The sequence below is a fragment of the Otolemur garnettii genome, unplaced genomic scaffold (assembly GCF_000181295.1).
Source record: "Otolemur garnettii isolate 467f Iridium unplaced genomic scaffold, OtoGar3 scaffold00019, whole genome shotgun sequence".
Classification (NCBI taxonomy): Eukaryota; Metazoa; Chordata; class Mammalia; order Primates; family Galagidae; genus Otolemur; species Otolemur garnettii.
In genome coordinates this window covers 19,224,660-19,245,878 of record NW_003852414.1, presented here as the reverse complement: position 1 = coordinate 19,245,878, position 21,219 = coordinate 19,224,660, and the positions used below count along the sequence as shown (strand labels likewise).

Here is a 21,219-nt window from a genome sequence, read left to right as displayed (position 1 = left end):
TTTGGCGGGTCCGGGCTGGGGATTCGAACCCGCCACCTTAGGTGTACGTGGCTGGCGCCTTAGCCGGTTGAGCTATAGGCGCCGAGCCTACCAGCACTTTCTTAACTGAGTCCTGCTCCTCTGCATTCTGGGCACAGAAGGGCAGTTCCTCGGGGGGCTAAGAGACTGCCATGGGCTCCCTCTGCTTCTGCTAATTGCTGTGTCCATCACTGCTGAGTCCAGGACGGTGACCCTTGCTCTTGCTATGCTAAGTGGCAGCTAATGGTGCCAGTGGGCAATTCTCTTGTCAGATACCCGGTTTTCTTTGAGGAGGTTAGGGAAGAGGAGGACCCTAGGGATAGAGCTATTCTGTTGTGAACTAGAACTGTTTCCTGAGTGCTGTGACTCCTCCCAGAGTCTGAACCTGGAGTAAGCTGTAGAGGGCAACTTACTTTGAATCACTCATGCCTACTCCATGAGGACATCCTTGGGCAGTCTCCAGCTGAGCTTGGACTGTTTCTGCCTCACAATCTGTGGCAGACTCCTATTCAGCCATCCAGAGCCCAGCATAAATGTTCCCTTCTTTGGATTACTTTGCCAATACTCCATCTCTTTTCATGGCCCTGGTTCTGATCACATTGCATTAGGGTTCATGTTTACCTGTGTCTTTCCCCTGCTGCCCTTGGGTTTTTCTCAGGCAGGGACTGTATCTTATTCATCCTTGTGCAGACATTTGTTGAACAGAAACACAAGTATTGAATTCCTATGGTGTACTATGTATGGTTGTTGCTTGGGATCTGTGGAGGGGGTTGGTTCCAGGACACCCCCACCCCTATAGATACCAAAATCTGCAGGTACCCAAGTCCCTGATACAAAATGGTATAGTATTTGCATATTACCTAGGCACATCATCCCATATACTTTAAATCATCTCTAGATAACTTACAATGCTTAATGCAGTATAAAGGCTCTGTAAATAGTTGTACCGGATTGTTTTTACGACCTCAGAATGTTCCACAGTATTTATTTAGTGCTGCCTTCTGTTCTAGGCACTGAGGGTAGGTACATCAGTAGAAAGAAAAAACACAGATAAAAATCCCACCCACGGGGCTCTTCCATTTGAGTGGAAAGGAGACAGCCTGTAAGCAAATAGTTGAGTAAATATGTGTGTGTGTTACATGGCCAGAGCATGAGGGAGAAAAATGAAGCAGGAAGGAGACGTTGTGGGGGGCGAGGGGTGGGGCAGCTGCATCAGCACCCACAGAGGGCAGGGACAACCAGCAGCCCTCACCAAGGGAGGAAGGTACAGCCTCGTCAGACACATCACAGCCTCCTTGCTCTTGGGAACTCTAGACACAACTTCAGTGCAATGCTTGGGGCCATTTTAAACAGGGAAATGCCCCCCCCCAAAGTGACAAAATGTAAAAAACATGGCACCAAAAGAGGATGTTTTAATACGAGCAGAAACGAGAAGGCAGGAACCTCAGTTCCTACCAGCCTAAAATGTGTGCATCGGGCAACTCAAATTCTGTCCACGCTGCACGTGTCCACAGATGACCACAGAAGCATACACGTGTTGACTTGGGGCTTACAGATAAATTTAAGGCTGCAGGCAAATTCACAAATACAGAATCCTTTAATAATGAGGATCAACTCTGTCAGATACTAACCTACAGATGTGTTTTAAAGCCATGAATCTGGGTGAGGTTGCCAAGATGGGGCAAGAAAGGGTCCAAGGCCAAGTCCTGGGGCCGTGGAGGGGACCAGCAGAGAAGAAGTGGGAAGAGGTGAAGTGGGAAGAGAGCCAGGGGAGTGCAGTGTGCTAGGCTCTGAGGGGAGAAAGTGCTTCAAGGAAAAGCTATCAAGCACCGGTTGTCAAGGAAGGTGGAGATCCAGCATTGAGCAATGGGAGAAGGCGAGACAGGTCTTAGCAAGAGAACACCAGCGTGATGTCAGTCCTGTGGCTGGACACCACCCCCCCCCCTTCCATGGTGGCTTCTCTCTGCAAGGCTCGTGGGACACTGTTTTAACTCCTGGGCAAAGAAGCTGCAGCCTCTTTTCTGTATGGAGCTTTTGCTTTGAGTAGAGCAGAGCCCAGCCCAGTTGAACAGCCATGAGACAGAAAGGGGGGAGTGCTGTCCTCCTGCTCCCAAATCTGGGGGCCTCACTGTCCCCTATACCTGAGCCAGGAGCAGAGAGTCACTGTCTGTTCCACTGCCTCTGGATTTCAAGAGAAATGTGTTTGTGTGGAATAAGGAAAAGTTTCTGTGGCCCCATGGTGACCTCCAACTTTGAGCTTCAGTTCATACTCTGTATAGGCAGAAGTGTCAGCTTCAGTTTGGGAATTGCTGTGTTATTATTTAAAGATTATTCAGCTGCCAGTATCAAGTTATTACTTCAGTTTAAATGATTTCTCTGAAAATGAAGAAACAATGAACAGAAAGGCTACAAGCATGGCAGTGCGACTGGCACTGCAGAAGGCAGCAGGAGTCTAAGGTCTTTGAACTTCACCCGTGTAGCAGTGCCCAGATTTTAAACACCCTTCATAAGGAGCCATGGCTCAGGGAGATAGAGCATCACGTCACTGATAGTGGGAGCTGGTGGGCATCTCTCTGTCCTCTGAGTCACTAACTTGTGAGTGGCTCATAGGGCTGCCTCTGTTAACACCAAGAGGTCCTCAGCTAGACTGTGGCAGGTGACACTTCAGGGACACATGACACAGTGAGCTAGACTGTGGCAGGTGACACTTTAGGGACACATGACACTGTGTTTAAATACTGAAGTAAAGTCCAACAGGCCAGGTGTGGTAGCTCACGCCTGTCATCTGGGAGGCCAAGGTGGGTGGATTGCCTAAGCTCAGAAGTTTGAGATTAGCCTGAGCAGGAGTGAGACTCTAAAAATATCAGACATTGTGGTGAGTGCCTATAGTCCCAGCTACTGAGGAGGCTGAGACAAGAGGATCTCTTGGGCCCAAGAGTTTGAGGTTGCTGTGAGCGATGATGACACCTCGGCACTCTACCAAGGGTGGCAAAATGGCACTCTGTCTCAAAAAACAAAACAAAACAAAAACTTTATGGACTGATGGGGAGTCATCTGAGTTGGAATGACCAGGGCCAAACACATGGAGGAAGTGGGATTTGAGGGAAGGGGAGGACTTAGGCAAAGTCAGGAGAATTCAGGAGCAGGAGAGCCACAGCTGCCTCTTATGAGGTCTGGGGGAATGTGCAGGCTCTCGTGCTTGGAGACAGGACTGCTGTAAGTAAGTACTTGTGATGACTTAGGAGGAATGGTGGGTCCATCTGGTAGAAATTAGTTCTACAGGGTAACTTAGTAGCTGTCAATATGGTATTGACTGGGATTTGGGGTTTATCTAATTGAGTCAAGGATAACATTCCCCTTGATGTCGACAGTAAGAGGTAAAAGATAAAGTTAGTAAAAATTACTTATATTGTCTGCTCAGCCACATTAATTAAAATATCCTACTGGGTTCGTTTGACTCACTGAACATCAGCTGTTAAGTGACAGAAAGCGTCCACCGTAGTCATGTAATTGACAGGCGATGACAAACTCCTATCTGGGTGGTAGAGGACAGCCAGTGGCTTTATTTCTTAATGTTGCTATGTGCACAATACGACTGCTCAGATTCTGTGGTTTTAGTCCCGGTTTCAGAAAGAAAATGGAATTATTTTAGAAGAACTTCCAACCTTTGTCTATAGATCAAGTGGCAAAGTGTCTCCCAAGAGAAGGGCAAGCATGTTGCCCCCTTCCCAACAGGGTGATTTGGGAATCCTGAACTTCAGACAGAAAGGGAGAGGAGCCTTTAACTGTTTGGTGATGCTTTTGAGCAAAGTGAGAATTTTTTTTTCCGCTAAGCCTTGGTGAGTGATGATTCATCACTTTGCAGTATTTCACTTGGTGTGCACGGCACGATCACACTGTTCCCTTATGGATGTCACTCAGAAATAGGAGAAGCACTTCCCTCTGGTCCACCATTCTGATTATAAACAGGATTAAGCCTTGGCTCTGTAGGTTGTGGCCGAGGACTGTGTCAGTAAGGCCATCGAGGCCGAGTGACTGTGTCACTAAGGCCCACTTTCCTTCTAGAGCTTAGTGGCAATGCTGCCCAAACCCCACGACAGCCATCTTTGGTCTAACTCTGCCTTAACTTGCCTAAAATACGCTGAACGTGTTTCATCTTGTTCTTCTCTAAATGGAGATGGAGAACAGTTGGTCAACATTCTCAGCATATTTTTCACCCAGTTAGAGGAATGCTTTTAATTCAGGGGTAACTGAATCTTTAGAACTCAGTACGGGACTTTAGATTATGATGAACTCTCGGAAACCAGAGGTTCCAGCCAGCACGTGTTGGGGTGGGGACTCTGTGTTCACAGCTACCCAGCCTCCAAGTAGCCTGCATATCTCTGCCATTGATTAGGTACCAGGGAGGCCTGAGCCTCAAGCTCCTGGGTTCTCAGTTTCTTGTACACAAAATAAACCTGGTGGACTAAATGTCCCCTGATAATTTTTTCTGGTTCTAATAGTATGTGGTTCTAGGGACTTGTGACTTAGTATCCTCTAAATATGATGCTGTCATTTTTCTCTGTGCATCAAGGTAATCCGAGGCTGTACAGCCGGAGGTGACCTGTGGGCAAGCAAGTGGAGCTTCATCTGTGTTGACAGCCACTCCCCACCACTTGCATCGCCACTGGGCTCCGCCTTCTGTCATATAAGCAAGGCGTTAGATTCTCATAGGAGCGTGACCCCTACTGTAGACTGTGCGTGCAAAGGATCTAGGTTGTGTGCTCTTATGAGAATCTAACATCTGATGATCTGGGCTGGAGCTGTAATGTGCTGGAATTATCCCCAAACCATCTCCCCAACCCTCCTCCCAGTCCACAGAAAAATTGTCTTCCATGAAGCCCCTCCCTGGTGCCAGAAAGGTTGGGGACCACTCCCCTAAGTGATGGTAATTCTTTTTGTTTCTCCTCACAGCCCCTCTTCACTGTGGTAGCTTCCCTCTCCCGAGCTTGCTTTTTATTTGTTTCTCACTTAAATACCATATTTTGGTCCATGACTGTAAGCATTACATCATTGTTCTCATCCTGTCAGACTGTTGGTGTTGAAACAGGACTTTATATAACTGAGAAATTGTCATACAGGGACAGACGAGTAGGCGGAGGATCTAGATAAGAATTTTCTCTCCCTTCTCGGGAGATACTCAGAAACAGCCCGCAGCAAACACCCCGTCACGCTATGAGCCTCAGCCAGACCCCATCTGCTAGAGGACCAGACCCCTAAGTGGGAGATTCGTGGGGGTTGCGCCCCTTCTTGGCCTGGACATGGTGAATGTGAGCAGGGGGCAGTAAGCTCGTTGGAATGTGGGTAAAGCAAACTCAGCCCACCCTGGATAAGCCCCCCCTCCCCACATACGGCCCCACAAAAGCACCCTGATCACAGTGATTTTAAAGCATTTTTATTCCCTCTGGAATGTCTTCATGACTCTTCTCTAAATACTTGACGTGGGAAGGAGTTCACAGTTTCTGGACCAGGGCCATTTGTTGTAGGGAGGAGGGCAGCATTTCATAACTTGCTTTTCTTTATACTGATTAAAAATCAATACATTGGGCTGGCTTTAACAGTCTTCTCAGTCTTTTTTTTTTTTTTTTTTTTTTTTGAGACGGAGCCTCAAGCTATCCCCCTGGGTAGAGTGCCATGGCATCACAGCTCACAGCAACCTCCAACTCCTGGGCTCAAGCGAGTCTCCTGCCTCAGCCTCCCAAGTAGCTGGGACTACAGGCGCCCGCCACAACGCCTGGCCATTTTTTGGTTTCAGCCATTATTGTTGTTTGGCGGTCCCAGGCTGGGGATTCGAACCCACCACCTTAGGTGTATGTGGCTGGCGCCTTAGCCGCTTGAGCCACAGGCGCCGAGCCAGTCTTCTCAATCTTAAAGTGTCGATTCTTGACAAATTTCAGAAGGAAGGATTGGCCTTAAGTACAAAGTAGCCATGACCTTGTAGTCACATCCCATGTAGGACAGGAGGCTGAGTCTCTGCACAACCTGCAAGGACCACACAGTGGGGTTATTTGATTGCTCTGGAATGCCTTCCTAAGCCACCCTCACAGCTTCTACCCCCTGCCTGTTCCTTAGCCCTGTGGTCCCCAGGTCCTGGGCCTTGATCCATTACTGATCTGTGGCCTGTTAGGAACCAGGCTGCCTAGCAGGAGGTGAGTGGCAGGTCAGTGAAGCTTCATCTGTATTTACAGCCTCCCCTCCATCACTCACATCACCGCCTGAGCTCTGCCTCCTGTCACATCAGCAGCCGCATTAGATTCTCATGGGAGCTCACACCCTACTGTAAACTGCACGTGAGGGATCTAGCTTGCATGCTCTCACAAGAATCTCGTTGCCTGATGATCTGAGGTGGAGGTGTAAAGCCCTTGAATAATCCTAAAACCATTTCCCCCCACTCTGGTCTGTGGAAAAATTGTCTTCTATGAAATAGCTTCCTGGTGCCTGAAAGGTTGGGGACCACTGTATTAGCCAACCCCAGCTCAGATCAGAATGGGCGTTATGCACCAGCATAGTACATTCACGGGAACTTTCATGCCTAAGGTAAAATTGAGGGTACTGGGACAATCAGGGTGAGCCGCTCTTTGGCAATACACTTTTAGTAAATTACAGCTCTGGATGAAGGATAAGAAAGAGGAAACGAATCTACACCAACAGAAAGAGACCAGAGATCCTTCTCCTCCTCTCCTGAGACTCTGGGTAGAAGAAAAACATAGGAAGCGATTCTGTATTTCAGCCATATTTTTATTTACCAACAATCGAGATGACAATACCCCAAACTTGGGTGAAGCAACAACTGTTTGTGCTCACAGCAAAGCCCCCGTTATCTGATTTTTCCTTTCTTAATACCCCGTTGCCCAGCAGGTCTGACTAAGCACATTCAGTGTCGCCTCCTGTTGTGATGAGTTCTTACTGAGGCCTCATGCTCCCCTGAAATGTGGGCCTGAGGGTCTAGCAACACAAAAGTGAAATTTTATTTTCCTTGATCTTCAGAATTTTGTTTAGCACCTCTAAACCGGGCCACTGCTGGGTAGAAATGTCATCTTGGTCTCACTGTTTACAGAAATCTTCCCTACGCCTTTCTGACGCACAGTATCGTGGCCTCTTTGAAAGTCTCCTGCAGTTGACACAGTAGACGTCCCACTCATCCACCAGCGGGGAGCAGTCTTTCTTTGGTGGGAAGTTTCTTGGAGGCACTGGCTGTGATCCAAGTGTCTGTCCCTGGACACGGATATCTAATGGCGTTCCTTAAATGAGGGAGGGTCACCGGCAGCAACTCAGTTGAGCTCCAATTCTTTCCCATGAAGGCATAACTCTGGAACATAGGGACAGGTGGCCTTCAAGACAGGAAACCCAGGCATAGAAAGGTAATAAAATCTCTGCAGAGCCCAGTCTGTAATTCCGTTGTCTGATTCAGGGCTGGATCAGAGATAATAGTTTTATTTGGAGTAAGTTCAGTATTTTCAGTTTTATTCAGAGCAAGTTTAACTTCAAAATCAGAAATGCTTCTCTGATTGTGGGATGATCTTGCCTGTCTCGGTCCTGTCCCCTTGGGCAGCCACAGCTGGTACCTGGTCATTTCTGTGACTTATGTCTCCACTCAGCACCGGAGAACAGGAGCAGCATGGGGTGGCAGTGGGGTAAGAATATGCCTTCTCTCGGCGCCTATAGCTCAACCAGCTAAGGCGCCAGCCACGTACACCTAAGGTGGCGGGTTTGAATCCCCAGCCCGGACCCGCCAAAACAACAATGATGGCTGCAACCAAAAAATAGCCGGGCGTTGTGGCGGGCGCCTGTGGTCCCAGCTACTTGGGAGGCAGAGGCAGGAGACTCGCTTGAGCCCAGGAGTTGGAGGTTGCTGTGAGCTGTAATGCCATGGCACTCTACCCAGGGGGACAGCTTGAGGCTCTGTCTCAAAAAAAAAAAAAAAAAGAAAAGAAAATCAGCAACTTAATTGTTTTCAAAACAAGATGAAAGGTTTCTGAAAAAATATATATTTTTTTAAATCTCTGGAGTCTTTCCCTTCCCCAGGAATACTGTCTCTAATATAAAATAGCTTAGTTTAGAGAAGACATTTCCCACAAAGTGGAATTTTCCCCACAAAGTGGAATTTTCCGTAAGTGGGCGGGTAGTGAGTCTCACAGTAGTAAACCAAATTACTTTAAATTCTAAACCTAGTATTTTATAAAGAGCATGAGCTAAGCTGGAGCTCCAAGGAGGACCACATCAGTCCCTGTGCAGGCTTGTGGGATGCTGTGCTGAGGCTGCGTGTTTTGCATGGAGATTAACCTTGATTTGCTACTGTGAACCAAATAAGACAATGAGATGCCGTTTCACTAGGAATAGCAAAGAAAGCTGAGTTAATAGCATCTAAGATCTGATCACAAATATTTTTTTCTGCCTTTTACCTCTAAACCTGGTAATTTTAAAACCCCTTTGTGAAAGATTTTAAAGGAGCATAATATGAATGACAAAAATGTTTAAACACAGAGAAATTCTCCTCTTTTCTCCCCCTAATTCTTGGTAGAAATCATTTGTTTTTGACAAGGTATTCAGCAAATGATCCTGCTCCTCTCTGATGCTGGCACTTCCCATTTGACAGGCGCTGTGTTCCAGAATTCTTCTTTCGGCCCATCTCTTTTTTTAATTTTTCCTATACCCACTCATCAAAAATATTTGAGGCCTAAAATTTATCTGTAGCTTGGTTATATGGAACTTGGAAAACATTTTCCTATAGAAAGAATGGTACGTGTGCTGATGAAGTTGGATTCAGTTGAGTAGCCAAGTGGCGACCAACCAGGACGTGCTTAACACTGGACGCATGCAGACTAGAGCCCTGTCCTGACCCCCAGCTGCGGGAGGTCTGGCATTGATGGTGTGGCATTGATCCCCCAGTAAAGGGATGTGTGAGCTATGATGGGAGTCACAGGAGGCTCATGTGTTACAGGATTTGGGTGAATGGACCTGAAACCCAGCTCTCTTGTCCAACGCAGGTCATTGCCCTCCCACATCCCTGCAAACAGCTCCCCCCGCTTAAGCCCTCTCTCCCCAGATCTAAAAGGCTGACTTTGACCCAGCCAGAGGGATAGTTGGAAGACTGCACCTACCACCCATCTTGCCTGTGTCCCTTTCTTCACCTCTGGGGCCTGCGGGGAGGGTCTCTGCAGCCACTGACAGGCAGGCATCCTCAAACTACGGCCCGCAGGCTACATGCAGCCCGCTGAGGACATTTATCTGACCTGCTGGGTGTTTTTGCCACCGTTGCCTGTCCTGCTTAGCAGCCAACTCGTCCCAGGGTCCACAGTCTGGCCCTCCAACAGTCTGAGGGACAATGAACCGGCCCCCTGTTTAAAAAGTTTGAGGACCCCTGCCTAGAGACTCTGCCTTGTCACTTGAGTCCACCATGTCCCCTCTGTCATGACTATACCAGGACAGCAGCTATTTCCTGCTCTACCTGTGGACAGGTGGCATCACAGACAAGCCACTGAGCCCAAGTAAGTTCTTTTCAATTCGAAGTCTTCCTCTACAGGAGGCATGGGGGTGGAGTGATTGACAGGTCCTCCTCCCCTTCTGGCACCAAGGGCTGCTTCCTCACAGGAGGTGGTCATCTGTGAAGGACTGGGAGGAAAGGCAGAGCAAGGTCCACAAGGGGGACAAGAATTCTTCCCCGTGTCACTAGAAGAAAACATCCTTTCTCCCCGATGAAGAAGCTCTTCAGTGTCTCCAGGCATAATGGTGGGGAGTGGAACAGGAGCTACATGGCCCAGAACCCTTGTCACTTTCCAAGGATGGACTGTGCTCTGTGCCTCTGTGGCCTGCACGCTTGATTGTCTACTGAAAACTTATAAATTGGGTGCTGTGGTTTTTTAGAATCACCACAGAGTTGTTGTCAAGTAGCATGAGACTGATAATGTAACACCAGGCAGTTCCTTGGTTCTCAGCATGAAACTGACCTCTAACTGATCAGAGTGAGAAGTGAACTCTCCCAGGGGTAGGACTCAGGAAAGTGGGGTTGTGTCAGAAACACCAGGTGAATTCAGCAGGCTGCGAAACCATGGGACCAGCTGCAGAGCACAGGAGGCGAGTAGGACAGAGAAGAACCCCGCAGGTCTCTGGGGTTCATTGTTTTTTGGTCACCACATCACATCATCAAGAGGATTTTGAATTTTGCCTGCAAAATATTTTTTTTCAAGAATTTCTGTGAGATGAAAAGTAGCTACTGAAATGATCTAGTCTGGGCTCTGTCAAACAATCCTCCAAAGGACCCTTGGTTCCAGCAATCTCATCACAAGCACAGTTAGAATTTAGGCCATTGGTAATTTATGTAATTTTTTAAATACGTGAAGTTGGTGACAATATTATGTCCACGTCTTTTTTATCATTATGTTACACTTCTAGCTTCATCCTGTGTGTGTTTCCCAGTGCAAGTAAGGACGTCTCCAGAAGGCAGATGGTTTACCTGCCTCCAATTGGTTTGAAAAATGTTTGTATTTTGTTAGTAAGACGCAACACCAAAAAGAACAAAAAGTGTTTGGCATAAATATGTAAATTCCCACCTCCAATCTTGTACCCTGATATTGACTTGTTAATAATATAGAACATTTCCCTCACAGCCAGGCTGTTATCCAGCAATCTTTTTTATAACCATGTGCTCACAGTGTCATAAACTTTACATCTAAAGCAGAATCTCATATTTAAAAAATTATTACAGTGTGGTTGGTCTAAGAAGTGTGTGCATGCCTTGCACAGTTCCCCAATGTGCTGGTGCATTTGCCAGATGGAAGGTGACATGTTTGATGAGCCCTTGGCGTATGGATTTCTAGAAGGAAACCATGTTCTTTATTATTTCATTTTCTGAATAGTGGATCATGGCCAGTACATTCCTCTAACGCAGTGGTTCTCAACCTTCCTAATGCCATGGCCCTTTAATACAGTTTCAGAGGGTTGTGACCCACAGGTTGAGAGGAAGAAGCTGTTCTTTATTTCTTTCTTTCTTTTTTTTTTTTTAAGGAAGCTGTTCTTTTAAGAAATCCTCCTTCCCACCATGCCTGGTACTCAAGGTCTATGGTCATGGGCAGACACAGACAGAGCATTACCTCCTTCTAGGAGGGAAGCAACGTGACCATGACCATGGTCTCTTATTCCTGCTCTGTTCCTCATGGCTCAGGACTTCGGCCCAGTCTTTGCTTGTTGGTTATAGACGCAGCTGTCAAAGGTCCCCACAGCTTTCTTCTCTCTGCTCCTTTCTTATGTATCTGGCACCCTTGGGCACCTGCCACAGGACATGAGGTTGTGTTGTCCAGCTTGCCCCCAGCTCCCAGGGCCTCTGCATGGTTTAACATCTGGTTCTGAGGCATGGCTGAGCTGAGCTAGCTGTCCGTCCCCCTGAAGAGCCCTGGAGATCCCTGTGACTCAGAACCCCAGGGCCTCAGCCCCAACCAGCATGGATCTGCCCTCCTGACACCTGCTATCAGCTAGGGAGGAGGGGGAGCTGGCCAGGAGCCTCAGCTTTACGGGCCACCTGTGCTCCTTGCAAACTGTCTGTCAGCTGGCCCTGCAGCTGACACGTGGGTCTCCTTGCACTGATGTCACTTCTCACACCATCCGTGCTTGTTTGCCCACTCAGATCGGAGCTCCAGCTCCAGGATGGCACACCTCCTGAGACAGAGAGACATTTACTGCGATAAATGCTCTCTCTTGTCAGTTCCCATGATAGAAGAATCTAGAAATACGCTCTTAGCAGGTGTGGGGGATGAGGCTTCACTGTAGCCAGCACCCACTACCTGACTACCCAAGGGTGCTTTTCTGATTCCTGAATTCTTTCCCTCGCTTAGTAGTTCTGTCTTTTTTTTTCTTTTTGCTGCGACACTGAGGATGAACATAACAAAGAAAGGATGTGAAAATTTGCTTATTTTACTCTTGTTAAAAAAAAATTAAAATCTCATAGGGAGTTTGGAGGAATTGGGGACTGAAACTCAAAATTAGATTTGGGGATATGTGGATTGTATGTCTGACCTCTCTACGTTTGAACAGACCTTCCTGTTCTTGCTCAGAAAGATGTTTGTGTCAACAGAATGAGAGAGAATGAATGAATGAACTAACCTCCTATTCGTTTTTCTGCAAAAGGGCTATTTTCTTCCAGACTGAAGAAGCTCTCACCTCAGCAAACAGCGTGTCTGAGGGGAAGAGCAAGGACAAGGGTCACATCGACCTGCCTTCAAATCCCAGATCTTCCCTGTCTCGCTGTGTGATGTGCAACAAGTTGCTTAACTTCTCTGAGGCTCATTGTTATTGTCTATCGGGTGTTAATTGTCAGGGTTGTTCAGAGGATCACAGTAGAAAACGTCTGTGAATGACCCAGCCAAGTCCCGGCTGGTGCAGGCACTTAGTACAGGTTAAGTCCCTTCTGAAAGGAATTTGGTGCAGAAGCCACTTTCTAGCCAGATCACCTTGGCCACGTCACTTGAGCTCTCAGCATCTCTGTGGCCTCCCCATAATTTGGGAGTAATGATGATGGTGGTCATAGCAATTCTCCCAAGGATCACTGGGGTGAGTTTTGATGCACCCTAAGCTCAAGGAAACATAATTCAGCGTGTACAAGAACCTCATCAGCTATAGCTATTTTTATTTTCTCTAGTCTTCTAATTTTTCTGGAAAGTCTCTGCTAAAGACACCTCAATCACATGTGTTTTTGAGGGGGAAGAAGATTTTACTTGTGAATAAGATTCGCTGCCTCGTCTTGTGTTTAATTACTCTTCGTGCAAATACATATTCAGTGCCAGACACCGCTGGTCTCCAGACACTAGGCACATAGCTGCCACTGGCTGCAGCCACGAGGCCAGGAGCAGGGAATGTGGGAATGGCACAAAATGAGCCCAGACCTCTGCAGTGGATGACCCTAATGCACAGTGCTGTAGGGCCAAGAAAGCAAGTCAAGTCACATTTTTTCCTGTTTCACAAATGAGATGAGAAAATGAAATGGGTGCTGACAGCCCACTCCAAGCCTCAGAGAAGGAGCTGGGGGCAGGCTCAGTGGGTTCCCAAAGACCAGATTTAGCCAGAAGCTCCGCTGCACCCTAAACTCTGGGGAGTGAGGGCCGGGCTACACCTAGCAATGCCCCGCGCAAAGGCTAGAAATGCTGCCTTCAGTTGATTTGAGGTGACATAACCTGCTCCAGACCCCAAATTGGGTATTCCCTCTCTGTGTCAGCCTGGTCTGAGCAGTAGGGCTCAGAACTGCCATCAGAGAGCCACCTGTTCTGTGTTTGTTGATTGAACTTGACTGATAATCTCCAGCTACACACACCCTTCATTTCTCCCCCTATCAATTACAAAAGGCAACAAATAAAATGGGTCATACCTCTCTGCTCAAGGTTCAGACTTACAGGAAGTTCAGCCTAAAAGAATGGCAGAGAAAAAAGAAAGAAAAAAAATCTAAACACTGTTATTGGCATTCAAAGCATCAGACGGTGTCTCTTCTTTATCTTCCCACAGCTCCTGAAGTCCTGGCCCAGAAACCTTACAGCAAAGCGGTCGACTGCTGGTCCATCGGGGTGATTGCCTATATCTTGTGAGTACTGCTTCCCACGTGGGCCTCTTGGCCACCCCCTCCACCTTTTTTTTTACTGTGGCAAAATATACGTAACACTAAAGTTAGCATCAGCCTCATTTGAGGGGAGAATTCAGTGGCATTACGAGCATTCAGTGCTGAACAACCATCACCACCATCCACTTCCACGACTCTCTCGTCATCCTAAACTGAAGCTGTGCACACCATAAGCAGAAACTCCCTTTTCCTGTCTCCCCGGTAACCTGTACTCTACTTTCTAGGAATTCAACTACCTCATCAATGTGGAATTCTATATAACATTCGTCTTTTCTGTGTTAGGTTTATCTCACGTAGTGTAATGTTTTCAAGTTTATCCATATCACAGCACATGTCAGAATCTCCTTTTTTAAAGCTGCGTTTTCTGTTGTACAGATAGACCTCACTGCTTTTCCATGCACTCATCCACTGGTAGCCGTCCAGGTTGTTTTCACCTTTGGGAACTGTGCATAATGCTTCTATGAACGTGGGCGTACAAACATCTGTGTGCATCCCTGCTTTCAGTTCATGTGGGCGTGGGCCTGGAGTGGACTTGCTGGCTCGTGTGGTGAGGATCCACCACTCAGCACCATTGGATCCACCAAGGATCCACCACTCAGCACCATTGTACATTCCCGGCAGCAAGCACAAGGCTTCTGGTTTCTCCACAATGACACCAACACACGTTTCCCTGCCTTTGGTGATAGCATCCTCACAGGTGTGAGTGCTGTGTCATCGTGGTTTTGACTTGTATTTCCCTAAAGGTAATGACATCGAGCATCTTTTCTTGTGCCACCTTGGCTCTGGGGGTAGGGAGGGTGGGGGGATACAAATCACTCCAAAAGAAATCAGAATTAGAAAATATAATGAATATCAAGACATAGGCTTTGGATTTCTCACTTCTTCTCAGATGTCTCACCCTGATGAGCCAGGAATACAGTTCTAGGCCACAAGCTTGTTGCAGTTATCCTTTGTTTTGCTTAAGTCTACTATAAAGGTATTTTTAAATTATACTTTTCTTTGCATTCTTCAAATGCTTATTATGAAGCATATAGGATGGGTTTAGGCCAGTGAGTTTCTGCAATTACTAGGAAGTGAATTTCCTGTCCTCCTTGTCCCCAAGAAAGGGAACATTCTCCAGCACACAGAGCCCACCCCACCCCACACCCAGCACACAATGAAAGACAACTTCAGGGGACTATGATTGGAGAAAGTTCTGACGGTATGTGACATCCCGTAGTCTTCCAGGAATGCTGGAAACACACCCCCTACACAAGCTTCATCTCATTATCTGGGAAGCAGATGGTCTTCGTCTAGCATACATTGAGCTGGGCAGCTTTTGTAGTCTAGTGTGGATTTAGGTGACAGCTCCTGTAGATTCTTGCCATTATCACAGCAGAATTTCAACCATCATAATCTCCCTGCCTATAGGACTCTCATTTATGGAAATAGGCAAAAGGCAGGCTCATCTGAGTCTCACAACTAAGATACTGCACTCATATGGCCTATTCACTTCCAAGGGGAATCTTCTGTGGTAGTGTCCATCCTTGTTTGGGAGAGATAGATTACAGACCCTTTTGGGAATCTAATAAAAGTTATGAACCCTCTCCTAATAAAATCATGCACACATAATTTTGCACTCCTCCCTTTTGAGGGAGGCAGGCATTCCAAGGTAAGCCCAGACACTGGACATGGGCCCTACGTTATTCATTCTGGCTCCCTAACGTCCCGGTTAAGATTCTTATCAAAGGTTCTGCCTTGCCCAGCTTTACTGTGAAAGGGTCAGGAAATAAATGGTAGGCCAATCTCCCTACTGCAAAGAACTGAAGGTGGTGTCTCCCATATAGAGAAATCTTCCCTGGGGCTAAGGGGAAAATAGCCCTTTTTCTGGTCCTCTCATTGTCCCTTTGTGTCTGCTCTGAACCCTGACGTTGTCTATAGACTCCCTTTGGGGTTATGTACATCATTATTTCTCTGAGGTCTTTGTCTCGGGGTAGGGTGTCTATACATACCTATAAGGAGATGCATGTTGACAAGTGTTTCTTAGCTTTCTGGGATAAGCAGTTTAAAGCCATGGTGTCAGTATGGAGAATCCTCAGAGAATTCAAAATAGACCTTCCATTTGGTCCCACGATCCTATTACTAGGAATCTACCCAGAACAAAAAAAAAATTATTTTATCATAAGGACATTTGCACTAGGATGTTAATCGCAGCTCAATTTACAATCGCCAAGATGTGGAAACAGCCCAAGTGCCCATCAACCCATGAATGGATTAATAAACTATGGTATATGTATACCATGAAATACTATTTAGCCATAAAAAGATGGTGAATTTACATCTTTTGTATTAACCTGGATAGAGTTGGAGAACATTCTCTTTAGTAAAGTATCACAAGAATGGAAAAGCTGGTATCCAGTGTACTCAATACTAACATAAAGCCAGTAGATGAATTAATACATGCCCACACAAGAGAAAAACTCAATTTAATTCAAGTTGGGGTGTGGGAGAAGAAAAAAGAGGGGAGATTGGTGTGCTCTCACCTAATGGGCACAATATAAGAGTATATGGTACATCTCCCAGGTGAAGGGCACAACTGCAACAGAGACCTTGCCTAACCCACACAAACACTGCGGCCTAATTGTCTCTGTCCTTATATTAATCTGAAATCAAAACAGTAAACAAATAAAGCCATGATGTATTAGTTCAGACTACTGTAACAGATGCCCCCTGAGTGGATAATTTAACCAGCAGACATTTATTTCTTACAGAGATAAATGGCTAAAAGTCCAGCCAAATTCAGCTCCTGATGAGGGCTCTTTTCCTGGCTTCAGACAGCCACCTTTTCTCTGTGTCCTCACGTGGTAGAGAAAAAGCACAGCAGAGGAAGCTCCCTACTGTCTTTGCTAAACTAGTTCATGGTGAGGAAAGCGGAATCATCCCGGTTGGTGAAGGGAAGCAGAGGACAGTGTGGTGGAGAGAGAAGTCCTGAGTAAAACCACAGTTCTGCCAGGGAAGAAGGCAGGAAGTGGATTGACAGTAGGCAACTAACCACATCTGCTGCGGCCCACAGCTAGGAAAATGTTGGAAAGAAGGCCAGCAGTTAGAGTTGGCATCAAGACAGGGTATCAGGATGTGACACTTAAGAAGTAGGCTAGTGCCAGAGCAGAGAGACATGGTAGAAAGTTTGGATTTTAATCCAAGGGTAGTGGGGAGCCAAGAAGGGGTTTGAACAGAGATGTGACCCAACCTGAAGTATGTGAGGCTGTTGCTCTGGCTACTCTGCGAAGAAGGCAGTGGAAGGGCAGGTGCAGAAGGTGGAGACTGGTTGGCACTTCTGGTCAGAGGAGCGATGGGAGTTGCATCCCTTGGAGAGGCAGCGATGGGGGGAGACAGGTAGAGAGGGCTGAGACATGTCTTGGATGTGGGTATGAAAGAGAGAGATGTTTCAAGTTTAAGTCCAAGTTTTTGCCTTAAGCAGCCATGTAGGTGATTAAGAAAAAAGAAAGGGGAGGAACAAGCATAGGGGATGGCAAGATCAAGAATTTAGCTTTGGGCTCATTAAGCTTGAGACCCCTTTAAGGCACGTGCTGAACAGTGTACACACATGTGGAGCTCAGCAGAAGTCTGAGATGGGGATATGGGCACCTGGTCCAGGTGTGACTTGAATAGTGGCACATCCAAACTCTTCTAATTTCAGTGCACGGTTTGCCAGGGTTCAAGTGTAGTATTAAGCAAACATACACCTTATTTCTTTACTTGTATCTCAAGTACAAGCTTTATGAGCTCACACTTGATGGTTTCCTGGTCACCACCAGTTTTGCCCCAGAGACTGGTCTAAGGTAAAGTTCATGACTGTCAGACTTGAACTTGAAGATGACAGTCTGGGCTTCTGTTTTCCTTGGTGCCTCCAGAGCTCTGAGAGCCCCAGGCAGAGGATGGCTGGACTTTTGCATGTCTCAGTTACACTGTGTAGGTTGTCAGAACCCTGTGGTGATAGGCCAAATCCAGGATGTAATTTAGCACATAACATAGTCATGCTTCAGAGACCCAGCAGCCTTGAATGTATTATCCTCAGTAGATGAATCTGTTCCCAGATCTGTCTTATCTCACCAAGTAGATTGTAAGTGCTCTGGCAAGTGGCATTGAGTCTTTGTCCTCTTTGTATCATTAGCACTCAGCTGATGTCTGGCATGGAGAAGGTGCTTGAGAAGGGCTGGTTGTTGACACCAATCATGACGAAGGTGGGACTGGCAGCCTGCCATGCAAAGAGGCTTAAGCACTGCAGCAGGAGTTCCTGGAGCCAGGCAGGAGGCGCGCCCCTGCTCCAGGCATGTCTAAAAGGTTGGGGGGGACTAGCACAAGCAGAGACCAGAGCGTCAAACAGGGGAGGCACAGGTGCATAGGGGCAGAGCGCTGTGGCCTGTGTGAGGCCTCGTGAGGATCCCTGTGGATATTTGGTGCTGACGATACAGGCTGGCACTGGATGGAGCCAGCGTTAGAAGGTCAAATGTGCTCAGTCTCAGACTCCTGCTCCCTCCCACTGCACCCCTGCACCTGGTCTCCCCCTTCCCACCCGCACCTGCAGACTCATGAGCAAGGCTACCAGGCAGGACATGACGAACAGGCAGCTCCCCTGTGGGGACCACATGGCACTCCTCATTCTCCCTAAAAGGGGTCAGCCCTGGGGGGTTCAGAGTGCAGTGTAATTATTTTCACTTGCTATGCCTGTCACACTGAGCTATCAGATGGTACACAGTGGCTGTGACAGGCCACCGCACCACATTGTCTCCTTTCCGCACACCATGTAAACGTTCCTCAGTTTGCAGGGTCTTGAAAATGGGCTGCCCCTTTTAGTCTCCACACGTATTTCTCTGTTATTCGTCATTTAGGAGGAGAGATTTTTTTTTTTTTCTATCAAGGGTACTCATTTTTTATAACACATAGATGGGTCCTTATCCTACCAGGAATCTTCTTCTGGGAATTAGGACTTGTAACAAAGTCTTTGTCTGCATCACTTATGCTGCACGGTGGAGCCCATGATGAGCGTGTCAGTGGCCAGAGTGACAGGGACAGCACAGGTTCCACAGTACTAGATTTCCCACCCAAGGTGCAAAGTGACATCTTATGGACCAACCTCTATTTTGTGATAGTAAAAAAAAAAAAATGCTGAGGGGTGCCATGTTCTGTGGAGAAATGTGATGAATTTTTTTATAATACAAAAGCTGAGGCCAGCCCCATGGCTCACATACCTATAATTCCAGCACTTTGGGAGGCCTGGGGAGGAAGATCACTTGAGCCCAGGAGTTTGAGACTAGCATGGGCAACATAGACCACTTACCTCCAAAAATAGATAAATTAGGTGGGTGTGGTGGTACATGCCTGTAGTCCCAGCTACTCAGGAGGCTGAGGCAGGAGGATCACTTGAGTTTTGAGGCTACTGCAAGCTATGATCACACCATTGCACTCTAACCTCAAGTGAGACCCTGTCTCAGAAACAGGAAACAGCAACAGCAAAAATCCCCAAAGCTGAAAAGATCCTGAGGAAACTCCCACTCCCACATTGAAGCAGGCAGGTCAGAGGCGTGGGAAGAGGCCTCTCAGCCCAGAAGAAACACTATGGCCACCCCTTTTTTCTCTGGCCTCCTGCATTGTTTATGTTCAAAAATCAGTCACATAAATGCTGATGTGCCCAGGTGTGCAGCTCAGCCTGTAAGGGTGGCACTAGGAATGTCATCTGAGTGCTGCATTCATTTTTCTGAGACAAGGGATGATCCCTGCCAAGGCAGTTCCCATCTCTTTGCACAGCTGACAGCTGACTCTTTGTGGAATACGTATTTTCCAGGAGAGATCGGAAGCCCAAGCACTAGTGCACAAGAATGCAGTGTGGTCACTAAGACCCAGCCCCAGCCTGTAAGAGGAGTATTAGCATTAATAAGAACAACTGGTTGGCACTGCCACCACACAACAGTCACCTCGTGTTCAGGTGCCTCATTCGGGCCATTGTGGGGCCAGGGTGTAGCCCAGTGTTTTTCAACCTTTTTAAATTTGCTGCTCACTGGAACCTGTAGTTAAATTTGTGTGGCACACTTAAATTATGTTGATCAAAAAAAGAGTAAAAAAAAGAATATTCTTACTGTGCTTTGAACTTTTTTCAAAACCAGTTTAAGTAATGATCTTTAAAAATTTTTGCAGCACACCTAAGATCCTCTCTCAGCACACTGGTTGAAAATCACTGCTTCAGCCCCTCAAAATACTCTTGGGTTTTAAAGAGTGGGTGCAGGGATGCGCACGGTGGTGAGGCGGGACTTTGTACAGTAGTCAGGCAGGGTGGAATGGCCAGTGTTGGTGGCGTTGCTATGCACAGGATCAGAGGCCTGAGTTAAAGAGGGCGCCAGGACTGGGGAGCCTGGAAGGGAGGGCCCATAAACATCACTTTTGTCCTCTGAATGGCAGCTTCCGCCACTGGAGAAACATTTCACTTCCTCTGCTCTCGTATATTCACTCAGCATCATCTCCTGGAAATTTGCATTTACACAGCAGCTGAGTGTTTGGGGGTGCTAGCCAGAATGTGGAAGGCTTTAAGGGTTACTGCGCCTAATAGATGTTGGGCACTAGGACGGGATGCAGAGATGGATTTATTTGGAAGTGACAGATGATAAACAGATAAATTACCATCCAGACTTGCTGTCATCAGATGGGAGGGAGGTGCTGGGGTATCTCCCAGGACAGGCGACAGAAATGAGTCTGCCAGGAGAGATCCGGTGGCTGTTGAGGGAGGGGCTGTGCCTTTAACATCTGCAAGGCCGTCACATCTCAGACAGATTGATGGTGTGTCTCCCAAGACCCAGTTATCTAAAGATGTGATGAGCTGCTTGTGTATGAAGAAAAATGTCCCCTTCCAGGGGAAACATAATTATAAAAATGCAGTTTGAAAGAGTTGATCCAGCTTCAATATCTAAAACTTGGGAATAGGGAAAATGTAATTTCTGAATGATCGGAGTCTTAATTTTCTTAGCACCATACAGAGCACAGGGAAGAATCAGATACTTCGGGTTTTTTAAGTATTTACCATAGGAAGTGCACAGTGGTGCGGCAGAGTGGGCAGTGGGTGTACAGTAACAGGACCAGACACTGTGCCCAGAAGGGAAGCGGCCAGCCCACAGGCAGGTGGTGTGCCAGCAGGCCTGGGCCAGGCCCCGCTTTGTGACTGTGGAGAAGAGTGGGAGGCAGGGAAGGGAGACTCCACCTCACTACAGCAAGTCAGGAGCACCTGCTGGAGGTGGGCGGGAGGACCCCTCAAAGGGTCCCCCTCTGAAGTCCACAACTCAACACCACGTAACATGGTACAGGTGCCACGTAATACACACAATGCCGCTTTCCAGCTTCTCATCTCCTTGCCGCATGCCAGGGGCTTGTTCTCTAGTCCGTCTCCAAAGTACATTGTGAGAGAGGAAGCGAAGAGGACGTGTGGAAAGTGCCAGAAAAGGCTGTGGCCAGTGGGGTGGAGGCATTTCCCAGTTCGTCTGTTAATCTGTACAGGGGCATAATTGCCATCAGAGCAAGGAGGGAGAGAGGGAGGG

The 21,219-nt window shown here is 47.3% G+C and overlaps 1 protein-coding gene across 1 annotated transcript in view; it reads left to right on the top strand.

The window, feature by feature from the left end:
• The window catches only part of CAMK1D (calcium/calmodulin dependent protein kinase ID), a 366,147-nt gene that overhangs the window by 319,774 nt on the left and 25,154 nt on the right, over window positions 1-21,219 (top strand). Inside the window, 1 exon segment of the mRNA XM_023511452.1 lies at window positions 13,546-13,621. Within this exon segment, the coding sequence (XP_023367220.1) occupies window positions 13,546-13,621 (76 nt within the window).